General features: G+C 49.0%; 1 protein-coding gene across 2 annotated transcripts in view; it reads left to right on the forward strand.

Moving 5' to 3' along the window:
- Positions 1-529: 529 nt before the first annotated feature.
- Positions 530-17039, forward strand: part of IGF2BP1 (insulin like growth factor 2 mRNA binding protein 1) — a 29737-nt gene continuing 13227 nt past the window's right edge. For both annotated transcript variants that reach the window (XM_086626361.1, XM_086626362.1), the window contains exons 1-2: positions 530-704; positions 1762-1822. In XM_086626361.1, the coding sequence (XP_086482487.1) occupies positions 530-704; positions 1762-1822 (236 nt within the window). The remainder of the gene's footprint in view (positions 705-1761; positions 1823-17039) is intronic.

Genomic DNA, 17039 nt, shown 5'->3' on the forward strand with positions numbered 1-17039 from the left:
GTGGCGGCCGCCCCCTCCCCCCCGGCCCCTCCCCCCGGGGGCCGGGCCCTCCCGCATCACCACGTGGCTTCCTCCCGCAAACATTTTCACTCATTTTCCAGGTCGGTTTTATTTAGAGGCGGTGCCCGGGGCTGCCGAGAGGCGTCCGGTGACACTCCGGTACCGCTCCGCCGACTTGGGGGCCCCCGCCGCCGGCGCCACCGCCCTGCCCGCCGCCGCCACCCGCCGGAGCCGCCCCCTCCCCTAGAAAACCCCCCCCTTCCTCCACCTCCTCCTCCTTCTCCTCCAGCAGCCGCCGCCCCCCTCCCCAAAGGGGAAAAAAAAAAAATCCATCGAGAAAAAAAGAGGAAAAAAAAAAAAGAGGGTTTTTTATAAAAAAAAAAACAAAACAAAAAGGAGGAAAAGAGCCTCTAGGCCGGCTGTGGGGCGGCAGAGCGCGGCCGGAGCCCGACGGCGCGGGCGCACGGTGGAGCCCCCCCGGGAGCCGCGCTCCGAGCCCCGGCGCGCCGCCACCGCCACCGCCGCCACCATGAACAAGCTGTACATCGGGAACCTCAACGAGAACGTGACTCCGGCCGACTTGGAGAAAGTCTTCAACGACCACAAGATCTCCTTCAGCGGGCAGTTCCTGGTCAAGTCCGGCTACGCCTTTGTGGACTGCCCCGACGAGCAGTGGGCCATGAAAGCCATCGAAACTTTTTCGGGTAAGCGGCGTTATCTTGCCTTCCCTCCCCGCCCGCTTCCTCCTCTCCCCCTCCCCGGAGAGCTGCGGACCCCCCCCTCAGAGCTCAGCCACCCTCTCCCCCCAAAAAAGTCGCCTCCCCCCGCGTTGCGCTCCGTCGGGGCTTGTGGGGTGGGACCCCGCTTTCCCTCCCCAGCGCTGCCCCCTCCTCAGAAAAAACAACAAAAAAAAGCAGCGTGGTGTTGGGGGCCCCCCCCGCACCCCACTGAGGGCCGCCCCCCCCCTCCCCACCCCCGCTCCCCGCAGGCTGCGGGGCGGCCGCCCCGGCGGGGCTCGGGGCGGGGGTCCCGTCGCGGCACGGGCGGGTGGGTTGGGACTTTGGCCATTTTGATTTGAAACTGGGTTTCCTGGGGCATGTGATGTGTGGAGTAGCGCGAAGGTCGCCATGCTGCTCGCAGGGAGAGAAAAAGCTCCCCGGGAAGCAGATAATTTTTAAAATATTTGAATTTTTTTTTTTTTTTCCCCCCCCGTCCCCTTTTCGGCCCGGGTTCCCCCCGCCTCCCGCTGGGTTCTTCCCTTCTTCTCCCCCCTCCAAAAAAAAAAAAAAAAAAAAAAATCATAATAATAACCCAGCAGCAAAGAAACCCACTCCATTTTCAAAGAGAAATCCATTTCTGCCATGGAGTTACAATTTTTGAGCCTTTGAATGGGAGGGGGGGAAGAAATCTGCCCGAAGGACTTTTTGCAGGGATTAAACAAGGCAGAATTAAATAAAGGGGAAGAATTGGTCTTAAAACATTATTCCTCGTTTTCTTTCGCTCAAAGCAGGATGAACTAAGGAATTAAATATTCCTAAGGAACATTGTCCAGACAGATAACTCACCACTCCCTCCACCGCTTCCCATTTGAAGCCAGTCTTATATTGAATAAAATGCCCTTGTAAAGGAATCCTAAAATGTTTTTGTACCTAGTTCGTCATAATTTGAATTAAATTGCGAGGTTTCACGTGATACTATGTTATCCAAAGCTTTCTGACCACTCCACCCAGATTTTAAAAAACAGACACATTTTGTTTTTAGGGAAAGTGGAGCTTCATGGAAAACAGCTAGAGATTGAACATTCAGTACCTAAAAAGCAAAGGTAATACAGTGTTTTAATTTCTTTTTTTTTTTTTTAATAATTTTTTTTAAAATTTCTGTTGGGGGAGAAAAATAACGAACATAAGATAAAGGAGGCAAAAAAATTATACCCAAATATGTGCATGTGAAATTAGAGATGTTGGTGATTTGGCTTCAGATACATCCCCAGCGAGGTGAGAGGCCGCTTTGAGGATCAACATTTAATTTCTTTTTTGTTTGTTTGTTTGTTTTAAAAGAAAACTTCCCCTTCGAGCAAGTGGTTTTGGTTTGTTTGCTTGTTTTTTTAAAAAAAGAAATGATTAAACAATTATCCAGCAGCTCTCCCAAGGTGATGGATGGCTGAGGCGTTTTGGGTTGGGATTTTCAAACTTGTGACACTGGAAGAATTTCCCAGCCTCGCTCGGCTCCTCCACTGTGAAATGGGCGAAATCTTTTGTTTTCCAAGGGAACTGTAGAATTTAAAAAAAAAAAAAAAAAAAAAAAAAGAAAAACATTTCTTTTTAACAAGTGAAATTTGCTGGGAGTTGATGGTAAAGACTGAAAACAACAACTAAAAAATACACCAACCATGGTGCCATGCCGGGGAGGGATTTAAAACCCGGTGAGCGTGGGGCGCTGGCCTGCCTCCTGCCCACTGGCAACTTTTATTTTGGGGCAAGAGCTGCCTTTCTTGATGGTTTCCATCTACCTGCCAAGCGGCTTCGCCCGCCACCGCCACCCCTTGCCCAGCCCGGCCCTCTCCATCTTCTTGGCCCTTTGTTGTTGCGCGCCGGGCTGGCGTGCAGGATGCCGGAGCAGCTCCGGGCACCGCGCTCCCCAGCCCCGCTGGGGGTTATATAGGAAATATAAAGAGTATTTGTTGTTTTTTTTTTTTTTTTTTTACAGAGACTCCCCCCCCTACTTCCTCGCCCTCCCCCTCCCCAGCTCAAGGAGGGGCTGCTCGGGCTGTGGGCGACTTAGTCCCCAACCCCAAATAGTCCACGTTGGATCGCGCAGCCCGAAACCCGCGTTGGCCACGTGACGAGGCGGTTACTTCAACGCCCGGGCGCGGAGGGAGGAGGCGAAGCCAACTCTTCCTACCCAAACTCTCCCAATTCCTTCGTCTTTTGACGAGCCCCCACCCCTCTACTCCTCGGCTCCTCCGTTTTTGGGGTCACCCCCTTGACCCCACGTCGGGGAGCTGCCAAACTTTTGCCAAGCTATGGCAGAGTGGGCTCCCCCCGGGGCGGAGGGGGGCTGATCCCAAAGGCAAGCAAAAAATACAATCATCTATAATCATTTCCTCGCCACGATTTTATTATTATTATTTATTTTTTTAGCACCTCGTGGCGGGGTGATCGATAGCGCTCGTTACTCGCCGCGGCGTAATTATCAATGAGCGAGGGGGTGTTATTGGAAAGGCAATTACTCGATGGAGGGTAACGCTCCAAAAAAAAAAACCAAACCCACCCCCCCCTCTATTTGAATTTTTTTTTTTCCATAGTGCTGCTGGATCATTAATAGTTTGGGGGGCGGGGAGCAGATCTCATCCCCCCAGGAGTGTGTGGGGAGAAATTCGCTGAAAATGGGAATATTTCTTTGGTGTCTGTAATGCAAAGAAATGCTGGAGGGGGGTCGGGGGTGGGGGGGGAACTCTACAATAGGTGGAAGGAAGGTTGGTTTGAGTTTCTCCTGCATCTCCTTAAAACGTGCTATGCCTTTAGTTTAGCTGCTAAAGCCCTTTTTGGGGGTTGGGAGGGGGTTAACAGGAGCCCCCCCCCCCCCCCCCCCCCCCCCGGGGGCTGCTGTTAAAGCCACAGAAGTCGCTTTCACCGTTGATCGTTTTGGGGGGGGGTCCGAGGGGGTCCCCGCCACCCTCGTAGGGGCCGCGGTTACTTTGTCTCACTTTGGGGAAGTAGTTTGTGTTTCTGGGTCGGGAAAAGGCAACTTTTTGGCAACTGCTTGGAAACTTGGCAGGTTGGTCGCCCAAAAAGAGCTTTTGGGGGTAATTTGGTGTATTTTCATTCCCCTCCCCCTCCCCTTGCCTTGGATAAGGGCTGAGATAATGGGGGGGGGGGTGGCAGGCTGCCTCGAAGACGATTATTTTATTTTTTTTTTCCTCTTCTTTCCTTTCTGCTTGTTTTTAAGACTGGATTTTCCAGTTTAAAGGCACATAGAACAGGAAATGGTTAATTAAGTGTGAGCAGTGAGGACAAAATCAGATGGGTTTGGTGGGATCTAAACCAAACAACCTCCCCCTCCCTCCCCCCAAACCTGATATTAATTTTTTTTTTTTCCTCCTCCTTTAGAAATGTGGGAAAACAAGTCATGAGCGTTGCTGTGCTTCCCAGCTCGTTTAGAAAATAATCAAAGTTGGCTTTTTTTTTTTTTTGGGTTGTGTTTTCTTCTCGTTGACAGCGCAAATAGGAACGTTTGGGAAAACTGATTTGGGTGTTTTTAGAAATTAATGCGTCCGGTGAAATGGTGTGTTGTATATAAATCTTTCCTGCTGGTGTATTTCCTTCTTTAAAATCTCTCCTGTCCTTAAACCCATCACAGAAATTAATTAAAAAATGCTGAATGTGTTAATATGGCACGAGAAAGAGTGGTTGGAGTGTGGAGCTGCCGCACCAAAACACCCAAGAAGGATAAACTGATTTAGAGTTGTTTGATTACGCTGATTCTTCAAATAACACTTAAAGCTGCAAATTATGTTAATGATCGTGGGGAACCATTTTAACGAAATACTTTAGAAGTGTTAGACTGTAAAGAAAAGTCAGTCCTGATAAATATGTCGTTTCGTTAAAAACCTGCGTTTGGAAGTTGGTCTAGATTTGTTTAAAGTATCTCATTGCTGTTTGGGAGTTATTTTTTTCTTTAACTTTGCTGATAGAAAAACTTGGAGAAACTTAAGAGGGTTTGAAAAAAAAATCTTAAAAATTATTGCAGGCTTTATTCTTCAGAAGGTTAAAAAAGAAAAGATTCTTTAAGGGGGGAAAAAAAAAAAAAAATCCGTTTTCCTACTTAGAAGGATTGGTTTGGGGGGGTTGGGGCTGGGAAGCTGAAAAGCCCGAAGTTGATGGGGTCGAAAGAATGAATGAATGAAGAGAGGAGGAGGGGTGAGGGGGGAAAAAAGTGAATCCATCAAGCAGACATTCCAAATATGAGGAATGTGGAAGTGAGTCGACCAGAGAGAATGAAACCAAGTAATTGGGGGGGGGGGAAGAGAGAGTTGGGTTGATAACAGCCTGTAGGCTGAAAACTAAAAGGATATTTTCTAAGTAAAGATCATTCACAAGCCAGTGGCAGGTTCAGAGGGTCTGTGTGCTCCCGAGCAGAGGTGGGAATTATTAAATGTTGTTAATGACGTGAGGATTTAGTGCAGTGCGGAGAAATGGATGGAGAAATAAAATTGTCTTTTTTTTTTTTTTTTCAGTCTTTGTTTCAAATTCATGTTTTCACACCGGAGAAATGTTCTCGTTGCGTGTGCGTAACTGTGCAATTAATTGTTCGTAACGAAATATTTGCAAATTTTTGATAAGGACGAGTGTGATTTCTTTGTTTGTCAGCGTTAATCGAAAAATGTGCCGTTCTCCCTCCTGGTGTTTGGATTCTCTGAAAATTGAACTGAAAAAAGTTTGCTAGTTCTTTTCCATTAAAGTAAAGGCATTGTCTTGAGTGCTGAGACAAAAAAAATGCTTTTAATCCAGTCTCCAGATCACTCTCTTCCCCTTAAAACTGGTCTGGTTTACAAGTTATAATATCATTAAAAAAATTAGCAACACCCTTGTTTACAGCAGTGCTTGGGAAGTGAAAGGCAGGATGAATGCTCCTTTCTGAGGATGCTGAGTTTAATGGGATTTGGTTTGTTGCTCCTTTTTTTGATTATCAAAAAGGGTAATAATCTGGAGTTGTTCTTTGCTTTATTTTTGGGAGCCCCCAGCTCTGAGCTGAGAGCTCTCTGCTGCTGCTTTTACACCTCTGAGAACTGTAGCTGTTTGGAAATTAATACATTTTGGTGATATCCAGCTAGAAAGACTAGAAATAATTGTCATTAATATTTTGTCAGTAAATTTAATCCATAAGGTTTAAACCAGAGATAATTTAATCAATTTTTACGTACCTAAGAAGGGAATATATTTACCAATTTGCAACCTGAAGAGAGAGAAATGTCTTTATTTCTCCCTTTCCATGTGGGAGCCATAACTGGCAAATATGTCCAGAAAAAGTCATTAAAAGTGACATTTAAAAATTAAACCATAAACTTTGTAGTCTCAAGTTTTGAACCCATAGAAGACAGAGCCCGTCTCATGTAGATGCCTTTTGTTAAGGGTTTGATGATTTTTAAATCGCAAAGAAAAGAATAAATTGAATTCCCTGGAGAACCTTGGTGGCAATTGCTAGGGCTGAATCCGCTTCTCCAGTTGACTTTGTGTCTATCTTTGCCTTTTCGGTTAAAAACCAAACAAACAGAGATATGGCTGAGGGAAGTTGGGGTTAAAGTACTCGCTTTGAAAATTGAGACCTTTCAAAATTAAAAAAAAAAAAAAAAGAAAATGGAGATATTTCTGCCACCCCCTGCCTCTCCCCAGCCCAAGCCCCCAGCGATGTTAATGTTTTCCAGAGTTACTGGGAGGGTTTGGGGAGAGTTCAGGCTGTTCAGGATGGCCCACGGTTGGCCCAGGGGTTTGCAGCTCCAGGCTGGAGCAGGAGGAAACATCTCCAGCCCCCTTTCCCTGCTGGGGTCACTGGTTCCAGCACCCACCTTTCCACTGGCCCCCAGATTCGCTGGATTTAGGAATAGAAAGTGTCTTTGTCGATATAGGTGGAAGATGTGGTGTGTTGTTTTTTTTTTTTTCTTGTTCTTTTAATGATGCTGCTGGTTTTGTAGAACAGTTTTAATGGGGAGAAGTGGGAACCTAAAGCAAATGCATAGGGAAGCCCCTGGGGGATGCTGGTCTTTCCCCTTCCCAAAAATTAAGGAGGAGAGTAGGAGAAAACTGAGAAATTTAGGACCCTGAAACTTTAAAGTTGCAGGTTTCTTCTGGAAAAAAACAAACAACCTTCTAAAAAGGTCGCAGACTTTTCTGTTTTTGGGTTTTTTTAGTGTTTTTTTTTTTTTTTTTTCTGTCACCAGAGAAGAGCTTTTCAAAAGTTTTACGTGAAAACTCTTATTTTCACTGTGACCGGAGGCATTGAAAAGCTTCAGCTGGGGATGTGCGCTCCCAAGTCACCCATTTCTGGACAGCACTGCAGCTGCCTCTGGTTTTGTGGGTGAGAGGGGTTCCCGACCGCCCGACAGATCCCAGGAAACCAGGGGATAGCGGGGAGGAACCAGCAGAAGTAGTAGTTTGTGAGATCTGCCCGTCCTCCTCGCTGACCCACGGCTTCGAGCCTTTGTGCACCTTTAAATTCTTATTCTGCCCAGTTTGAAGCCTGGAAACGATCTGGGAAGGTCCCGCACCGAGTACCTGGGGGGGGTAAAAAATGCACTTGCCCAGCAAAGTTTAAAAAATGTGAGAAAACAAACGGCACAGGAGAAAAATGCGTCAGTGGTGGGGCTGATGTCCCACACCGTCCTGCATCCGTTTGGGATGGCTTTTAGCTGCGGTGGGGAGAGGCACGAGGAGTGTGGCAGAGGCAGTTAGGGACTCGTCTGCTCCCCAGGAGGGGTTTTCTGAACTTATTTTATTTATAAAATGGGAAGCTCAGTGGTGTTTGTCCGCTCCGGAGGTGTGTCAGTGTTTTATCCCAGCTGCCTTCCCAGGTCAGCTGCTCCTCACCAGTAAAGGAGCAAATCCTGCAGGGAATTCAGCTCTGAAATCTGTGCTGAGGTTTACCTAAAAATGGCAACTTTATCCTGGAGGTTGTGGAGCTGGGGGGATGGCAGGGGGCTCGGCTGGAAAGTTTTCCTTGTTTCTGCAAGAGATGCAGGGGGGATGTCTGTGTGTCTCCATCCGTTTGTCCGTTGCTGTCCTTGTGTGTTTTCTGGTGAACCGTGAGATGTTCTATGCAGGAAACATTGAGATCCATGTCCCTGAAGAGGGGATGGGCTGGATGGACGGTGGGGTTGGCCAAGGTGACCTCAGGAGGTCCCTCCCCAGCTGAGTCCTGTCTGGGAGCAGAGCAGGCTGGTGATTTTACACCACTTGTGCCCCTGGGAAGCTGTGGGAAGGTTCGTGTAAGGTGTTGTTTTAAGCTGGTTTTCTTGAAACCAGTGTGTTTTCTGCTTCTGATGCAATAACCCACTGAAAGGGAATGGAAACCAGTTCCCTGTGGGTTTATGTCCAGCATCCATAACCTGCTCTGGAAGATGCTGGAATGGTCTTCATAGATTTAAGTATATAGTTTTGAAAGAAAAAAAATCATGCTTTAATTGAAACTCACTCGGTTTTCTCCTCCGGACAGAGTGAGCAATGGATGGGGCTTTCTGGAAAGGGTCTCATGAGGGTTGGGGTCCTGCAGCCCTTCTCTGGCTCCTGTCAGTCCACCCCATAGGGGCCACTGCCCGACTCTTGTCCCCTTCCCTGGGATTTGGCTTCATTTTAGGAGCATCTGAAGTGAAGCTGGCTGCTTTTCGTTATCGCTGCAGCTTTGGGGTGCTGGTGCCTGTTCAGAGGGGAGGCTTTGGGGTACCTGGATGGTCTGTGTGTGTTGGGAAGTGCTTTTGGGAAACCCTTCATCTTCCTGGAGTTGAGCTCGCTCCGGTTGCCTTCACAGCCCCTGCATGGGATGGGAGCTTCCCTGAGGAGGTTGATAAAACCCAACGAGTGGGGGGACAGTTTATTGAGGTTCTGGCTGGAGGCAAGGGACCAGGAGCTGGTGGAGGTCAGCAGGAGAGGATGGGGACAGTGCCAGGGATGGGATGGGAGCAGTTGGGAGGGGACTGCCAGGGCAGTGGCACAGCGGTAGGAGCATCTCTACTCTGCTCCAACCTCCTGATGCGAACGAGCTGGGGAACACAGCCTTCCTGTCTGGGGAAAAAAAAAGAAAAAAAAAAAAAGAAAGAGAAAATAAACAAACATAAAAAATCTGTCCATCTGTCTTGGAGGAGCCCCCGTGATCTGTCAGGAAATGGGTCATTTATTTTATTGTAACTGACACTTAGGAGCCCTGACATGGTCAGAGCTGAAATTTCACACTTTTCTGGCTACTGTAATCGTCTGGTCCGTACGGAGCAAAACCCATTTAAGGAAATAAAACCCTAATCCCTGGGCATCCCTGGCAGAATCAGGGCCGGGCTTTATTTTGAAGGTTGACTTTAAGATGCTACGAACACGATCCGCCTATAATAAGAGCAGCAGCAGCCCCGTGCGCCGGGAACCGCTGGGAGCTGGCAGGGCTCCACGCGGCGCGCGGCGAGATGCAAATCCCGCACGGTCCAGGGGAATTGCGATGTGTAAACAGCGCTCGAGATTACAGGGAAATTGATTCGCATGAAAAGGAGAAAGTTTTGACTCCGACGAAGGTCCTGTTGTAGTTTCCTTTTTTTTTTTTTTTTTAAAAAAAAAAAAAGTTAAAAGTGGAGATCCTGGGGGAACAGCCTCCCAGATGGGAGTGTAGAAGAGACAGGAGAATTGTGATCTAGAGCCAAATGAAAGGGAAGAGAATTAAAAAAAAAAAAAAAGGCTCTCGGGGCCAGATTTTCACCCACAATTGGAGCCAGATTTTTCCAACTTGCGTTTAAGCGCCTAAAGAAAAGCTCCGTTTTCAGAAGTGATTAGCGCCTGACGTGCTGAGTGCTCTTGAAAAAGTCCGACTGTCGGGATTCCTCCTTATTTCTCGAGATTTGGATCACCCAGCTGACACCCGGGAGGTTTCAGCAGTTACTGTCCCCCCCGCTCCCCATCCCGGCTCGTCCCCGCGATGCTGCGGAGGTGGGTGCTGCCCCAAGGCCCCGAAGGAGGGGGTGGGTGCTGGGGTACACGCTGGCGGATCCGGAGGAGTTACTCATCCCCCTATTTTTTAGCTCTTAGCTGAGCCGTTGCGTTCAGTGCTCGTGGCGAAAGGCTTGTCAAACAGTTTGGGAATTTTGGGAGCGCCCATGGGATGAGGAGCCGTGGCTGAGGTGCAGAAGAAGGGGCACAGAGCTGCTGCTGGGCGAGGTGTGGATGGAGCGATGCCTGAGATGCTCTGCATTTCTCCAGCGTTTATCCCCTGGGAAGCACTGGCTCTGCCGAAACTCCTGTGCGATCCCAAGCTGTGGGTTCCGACCTCCCGAGCGCGTTGGGTGCGGAGAACTGCCCCCTGTTACACGGTCCCTGTGCGACGGTCCCACCAGCAGGTGGACCAGCAGGTCCCACCTCCCTACTGGCGAGGTGTCGGGAAACACCGCGTCCTCGACAGCAACGCGGCCGGAGTGGGGTGAGCTTGGTGGCTCTGCCTTCAAACCAGGGCTGTCCATCTCATCCAAATTATTCCTTGGATAAGGAATATATACTGGTCACGTCCGAGCAGGCTTGATCATCAGGGTGAATTGTAGTTTGTCTATAGGCACACACACATGTATGTGTGTTTTCTTTGCTATGAAGATGCTCACGTGTGTTTTTGTGATCTCCTGTGGTTGGAGCCTCCGCCGTAAAAGTATTTACAAACAAATCGATGGGATGAGCAAAGAGGAAAAGAAAATTGTGATCCCTCTAAGGAGGATGAGTTCTGCTGTCGGCTTTCACGCAGTCGTTTGTTGGGGTGGCATTTCACGAGAAGCCAAGAACCTCGTACTAACGACGTGCTTTTAGGCGTGGATCCACGAGGCCCCCAAGGACGTGCTTTAAAGAGGGGGGCCGTCCTTTTGAAGTTAGTGGGGCTGCTTCGGTGGTAAAATGAGGCATGTGCTGAATTTGAGCCTAGATACACAACTTTAGATGAACTTTATATGGTCATTGTTTAGTGTTCGGTTACAGCTGAGCTAATAACGCCACGAATGTCTCTGACATCTGTAACCTCTTCTTGCTTATGGCAGAGATGCAAAGCGACTCTGACTTTTATATGTGATACGTAGTGGGGGGAGAGAATATTTGTGACTTTTTCAAAGCTGTGGCTTGAATGAAGACCTTCCCCTGGTGCCTTTATCTGCCCAGTGATACTCTTCCCGTGCCTTACCGGCTGCGCACCCCTGCACGCCTGGCATGAACGTTTTACAGCTCGAATTTTATATTTAGTTCCTCCAAATACTTGTTCATGCAACTTTGGAAGCTACTTTCTGCTGCTGTTTGTGCCAGTAAAACTCGGTGCTGTGGATGTTTGGGGAAGGTGGACAGGAGAGAGGGCACGAGCGTGTCTCGGGGGAATTTTCTCAGGAAAAAGTCCAGATCAGATATTCAGGCAGCTTTGTGCTGAATTTCCCCAACGGTGCGTTGGATTTATTTGCTGTGTGTTTGTCGGGTTGGCATTTCGTGTTGCCTGTGCCAAAGTAGCAGCGGGCGTTACATGGCTTTGCCTTGGCACCGCTGTTTATTCTGTAACGAGGTGAACAGCAGCAGAGTAGAAAAAAACCATCTTTGCCATTTTCCAGCTCCTGTCCTACACGAACTTCAGTCTTTTCCTCTCTTATTCGTCACCCTCTTGCTAAAAAAACCACCCCAAAACTAACAAGCAGGAGACATCTTCCCCTGTCTGGAAACTTTCCGTCTCCTCTGCTGCTGCTCCGGCTCTGTAAAGGTGAAGGAAGCAGCTGAGTGGGTTTAACTCTCTCCCAAACCCATGTAGATGCCCGAGGAGGAGCATGGCAGGATCCATGCGGGCTCTGGGGTCAAGCTGGCTGAGGTGGGTTCATTGGCATCTTTCCTCCTGCCCTCCATGAGTGATTTTGTGAACTTTGCATGAGAAACCTTAATTTTCCATTTTTCGGTGAAGACACTAGTGTGCGTTTTCTGAGAAGAGTTTTGCTTTGCCCTCACTTCCTTTCTGAAGAGGAAATTCAAGAGAAAGTGAGTCCAGCTTCAACCAGATTTGGTGAAGAACTCAATTCTTCGATTTAAAATTTATTCTGGAAATGAAGAAGAAGAAAAAAACAAAAGCCTCACTTGTTCATCTCAGTTAGTTTCTTCTCTTTACTTTCCCTTAGACAGAAGAACGGAAGCATTTTGATTTCACTTGCAGTTCTTGGTGGAAAACAGGCTGTGGCTTTACCCCAGCGGGGGCTCAGACACCAAACCTGCCGCAGATCCATGGGTCATCCTTGCCCCCACCTGCCAACGCTGGTGCCAGGGCTGGAAGGGGCTTTGGGAGCTGCTGTCTGGGATCAGGGCTGGGATTTGTGTCCAACGCGATGAGGGACATGATGGGGAGAAGCATTCTGCTCACTGCTGGAGGTCTGAACGCCCTCCCTGCCACCTCCCCACCCAAACTGGGAGGACTGGCAGGTCTGAGTGCAGCATCACAGGTTTTAACTCGAGTTTTGGCGAAAGGGTCTCCACCCTTGAATTAAGCTCAGGAGATAGTCTAATCCGCCTTGTAACTTCTGGATTCTCCCTTTACACCCCGCTTTGATCTCGGAGGGCTTGTCTGCCTGCAATCGCTGCACTGGTTTGACCTGATTCAGCGTAAAACAGGCTGGGTGCCCCTGGCACAGAGCCCTGCGCGGAGACACCCGCGTATCCATTTTTGATCCAGCCTTATCTGACAGATCTGCCCCTGCCAGGCACGAGGGGCTGCTCCAGAACTCTTTAACGTTGCAGCAGAGCAGCCCTCAAAGCCACTGGTCCCTGTGCTGCCTCCTCCTCCTCCTCCTCCTCCTCCCGACACAAACCTCAATCAGAAAAACCCTCGGAAGTCACAAGCACTTTTGTTTCCTCTTCCTCTCTCGCTCCGGCGCTGGCGTGTGCTTGTGCATCTGGAGTCGTCGGGGCCCTGAATCTTTGCAGCTCCCCTGGGCCTTAACGAATTTCCCCTCGTTTCCCCCGCTCGAAGCTGCGGAGTTTGTAAGATCCCCAGTAAGAAGCCAACACCCCACTGTCCGAGGGAGCTGGAAATACGGAATTAAAAGATGTCCCTGAGCGCTTTCTGTAGGCAGAATTTTGTGAAACGAATCTGTCAGGCACTCTGGTAATGATGCTTAATTACTGAGATATTGGAGTGGTCCAAGACCCCCCCAAGAGCCTGCGCTGACGGGGTTTGGGGTCGCTGCGGCCGACTGCGTGGGAGCTGCCTGACGCGTTGCGTGGCTGCTCAGCTTTTCTTTTTCTCATCTCAAAGAATCACCAAGCCCGTGGCATCTTCAGAGCCACTGGAAACCAGTTAGAGACGCATGCCGGGCACTGGGGGAGGCCCCTCTCGTGGCAAGAAGTGGGCGAGAGGTTCCTGGGTGGCATCCAGCTGCAGGCTGACACCCTGTCCTGACACCCTAACGAAGGCAGTAATGAGGACGGGAGTCGGCATGGCTGTGCTGAGGGTTTCACACCATCCAAGCTTTTTATGAGTTGTAGGATTTGGGGGTGCATGGCAGGAGACCCGGGGAGCCGAGACGTCTCCTGTGTCGGTGGCCGATGTCGTAGCTCCTGGAGGGAGGTGGCTGAGTGAGAATCCACGCTTAGGATCTTTTCTACTCAAAAGTGGCTCTGGTGGATGAAGGGAGATGCTCTGAAATGTGCAGAATGCACCGAAATGCAGAATATACTTTATTTTGTGTGTGCTCTTATTCAGGTTTTTGTATCGGTGTCAGGGATGGAGGGAAGCTAACGGCCGTGCGGAGCTGGCCGTGCTCCCTTCGACGCTTTGGAGACGTACAGATGATGCTGTGTGTTCCCTTGCCCGGCTGCTTTACTTTGTTACCTTGTGCCGTGCTCTGAAGTGATGATCTCAGAAGTGCTTTGAGGTCCACGGGTAAAAGATGGGGTGAGGAACAAGTCTCACATCTTCTGCATCCCCTCCACGTTTGATGGTCTGCAAGAAAGTTGGCCTTTGAACATCACCTTTGTTGATGTGATCATGGTCCAGCCAGTGCCAGCTCGGGAGTCAGGTTTGATTAAGGTCAGTTTGAGAATTGAAATTTTAGTTTTTTCTTGAGGGATGAAAATCTCTCAGTGTGTCTCACTGGCTGCTGGGGCGCAGTGGGACCGAGCTGCCTGGTGGCTGGATGTGGCTGGGAGGGAACTGGGGTGTCACCTGCCACCCATTTGTCAGAGGCAGTGTGTCCCGTTGGGGTTTGGGGTTGGGTTGTTGTTGGTGGGAACCCACCTGGGTTAGTTGGGCTTGGCTTTGGGGCACGTTTGGAGCATCAGAAAGAGCCTTTCAGAGCGTGGCAACCCGCCAGCCAATTAGAATGGAAAGATAATGCAAAATGGATGTATTGTATGAAACTCATCCATCTTTCCTCTCTATTACTTACTGCTAAATTTGTCCTGTCTGCAGATACTTGATGTATTGACTTTGGCGAGGACTGACTGCAGAAGTCTGGGAGATGATGAGAGTCTTCCTTTGGGCAGGTTGAGGATAAGGTTTTTTCTGAGTTTTCTTTGAGATTTCTTGCATCTGTTGAAGCACCGAGGTATTGACTCCTCTCAGAAGTTGGCACTTAGCTGGGTGGATGTGGTGTGAGCTCCATGCCAGTGTCATCTACGTGGGCTCAGTGGGGGAAAATGAGGAGTGGAAGGGTAGTGCAGCAGTTTAAGAGAGGATGGAAAATAAGGTAGAGCATTTTTCCCGCTCTGGGCATCAACCAGTCCCTTTCTTCTGCACTCGAGATGCAGCAGCTCTTCTAAGAACAGGAGTGAGTTCTCCGAGGCTTTCGAAGGGATGCTCATGGACAACTTCTCATACTTGGCAGCTCCCTGAAAAAATCTCATCAATTATTAGGCGTGATTCTCCATCTACAAAGTGATTCCGAAAAAGAGCTAATGGGGAGAAACGAATTAGACAGATTTATTAGCCCAAGATCAAATTCTGGTTGCTGAGATGATTGATGGAAAGGATTAATCATGTCATGCTTGTTTGCTGGAGATAACTACTAGCCAAGGCAAGTGGGTCTGTACGAGACTCTTGTGTGGAGGATGCACCCGTGTTTCTCCAAAATCCCACGGCTGGTTCACTTCTGCCTCCCTCCAACTGCAAGAAGCCAAATGTCTCTGTTGGCTTGACCTGATCTCCTCAGGAGGGGCCTCTTGGGTCGTTTCTCTTCAAAGGATGAGCCCAGTTTTCTCTCTGCTTTTTCTTTCTGCTGCCGCTTTAATCTCATCATTATACATATTTGCATATTCCTTTCTCGACCTCCTCTTCCTTTTATTCCACCCCCAAATCTCTTTCCCGTCAGCCACCCTGCAGCTCTGGCTTTGCTGTTGCACAGGCGCAGCTGGGACTCTCCTCTCTTGCCTTGGCCATGTCCCCCAGCGAACAGCGGCAACCGCTGCGGCCGCGGAGGCTTTTCACTGGGCTGTGGTTTACAGAGAAGTTGCTGCTTTGTGAAGGTTTAGGATGTGAGGGCAAGCGGGCGGCTGGAGTTGGAAGGAAGGAAGAAGGCAGCTCAGAATTACACAAGATGCCTTTAAGAGAAAAGGTGTTGGAGTTTGAGTTGTTAGAGTTTGTTGCACTGATGACATTCGGTTGAGGTATGGGAGAAAGTGTTTTGGAGGCAGGGGGGTGGTGCTCTGGGAGACCTTTGCTTTTTCTTTATGGGAGATGCAGAAAAGTCATCGTTTAAATCAGTGTTTCCTGAGCAGACTGCGAGCTGGGTCCCTTTTCAGGACAAGAAAAGAGGTGCTCTTCTTTCCCATTCTGTCCTTCTTGGATCCTGCTCAATTTTTAGGGGGTTTTGATAGGGTTCTACCACTCTTTTTCTTGCTCTTCAGGACTATACCTGACCTACCCCATATCACAGCCCAGGTCATAGTCCAAACCCACCTCGATCAGCAGCTTCAGTGGTGAAACCAGGCTTTGAAGCAAGGGGCCAAGGTGGGGGTGCAGGGGGGGTCTGGGCAATGCTGCAGTGGGGGGACCGGTGATGGGGAGAGGCATGGTGAGGAGAGGGCTGTGATGACCTTAATTCTGGCAGAAAAATTCAATGCTGTAAAAAATGCCTTTGGTTTGGAGACCTCCCTACGCCCACTCCCCAATCTTTAGGAAACACTAGCCCAGTTCTGTGAGTTTTTTGCCTTATATGCTCAAATTGAATATTTCTGATGTTTGACATCGCGGTGTTACTGCTCAGATGCCTCCAAATCTCAGAGCTCTGGTTTTAGGCTCTTTGCAAACTCAGGGGAGAACTTTTCCATGGTTCCTCTCCGTTCCCACGTTGAGGTTTTTCTGCCAGACCACAAAGGCTGCGAAATTTCAACCTGGACCTGTTGCACCTCCATGAAGAGCTGGGCCAGGAGGTCTGGATTCGGAAAAAAATTCAAATGTCTGTCTCTGCTTAAGTATGACTCAAACCTTAGCAATGCTAAGTCTGAGGAGGGAAACGAGGCATTAGGATGCTGCTTGAGCATCATCTGGTGAATTTGGTTTGTGTTTGTCGATTTTTTTTCTCTGCCTGGCCAGTGTGTGAGTGCTTCCAGCAAGGACCTTGTGTGCCTGGTCCTGCTGGGAAGTCCACGTGTTGTTGGTACAACGATTGACCGGCACGTGGGGAAACAGAGTTGCGTTGGCTTGGAGAGCGACGCAAGAGACGGCAAACGGCAGGAGAAGTGGTTAAATCCTGGAGGCAGATCCCGTCCGAGAAGGTGGATAGTGCTGGGTTGTGCTCAGAGGTGTGGTGGGGATCTGCTGGGGGCTTCCAGCAGGTACCTCCTCTTTTGTGCTTTTGTTTCCTTGTCGGTGACAGAGTATAGGGATAATATTCCTGCTTCGCGGAGATGCCGGTAAGTTGAACGCCGATCTATTTATAAGGGAAAAGCAAGTAATTTCAGCTACAACTTTTCTCTGAGTCCCCCTGGCAACGTTTGTGTCTTAGCAACCACATTTTCCTATTTAAAAATGTTTAAAACATTAAAAAACAACAACAACAACACATTAAGCACAGGATTAAGTGCTTTCCTGAATCAAAGCCTAACTAGATAAATGAAATGCTGTTAATTGAATCAAGGATGCACTGTGTTTTCAGCCCCCAAATTTGCATAACATTTGCATTTGATTGAAAAGCCGTCATTAATGTTGTTCAGTTCTAGTAGGTCCCCCCATGTCTCTGGCTTTGGCCGTCCTCCTCCTGCCCCGGGGAGCTGCATAAATGGTTTTGGTAGGAGGTGGCCAGGACGGGGTTGGTGCTTGGGGTTGGGGAGAGCCCCGAGCTTGGCCATACTCTGCCGTCA

The sequence above is a fragment of the Tauraco erythrolophus genome, chromosome 25, assembly GCF_009769465.1.
Source record: "Tauraco erythrolophus isolate bTauEry1 chromosome 25, bTauEry1.pri, whole genome shotgun sequence".
Classification (NCBI taxonomy): domain Eukaryota; kingdom Metazoa; phylum Chordata; class Aves; order Musophagiformes; family Musophagidae; genus Tauraco; species Tauraco erythrolophus.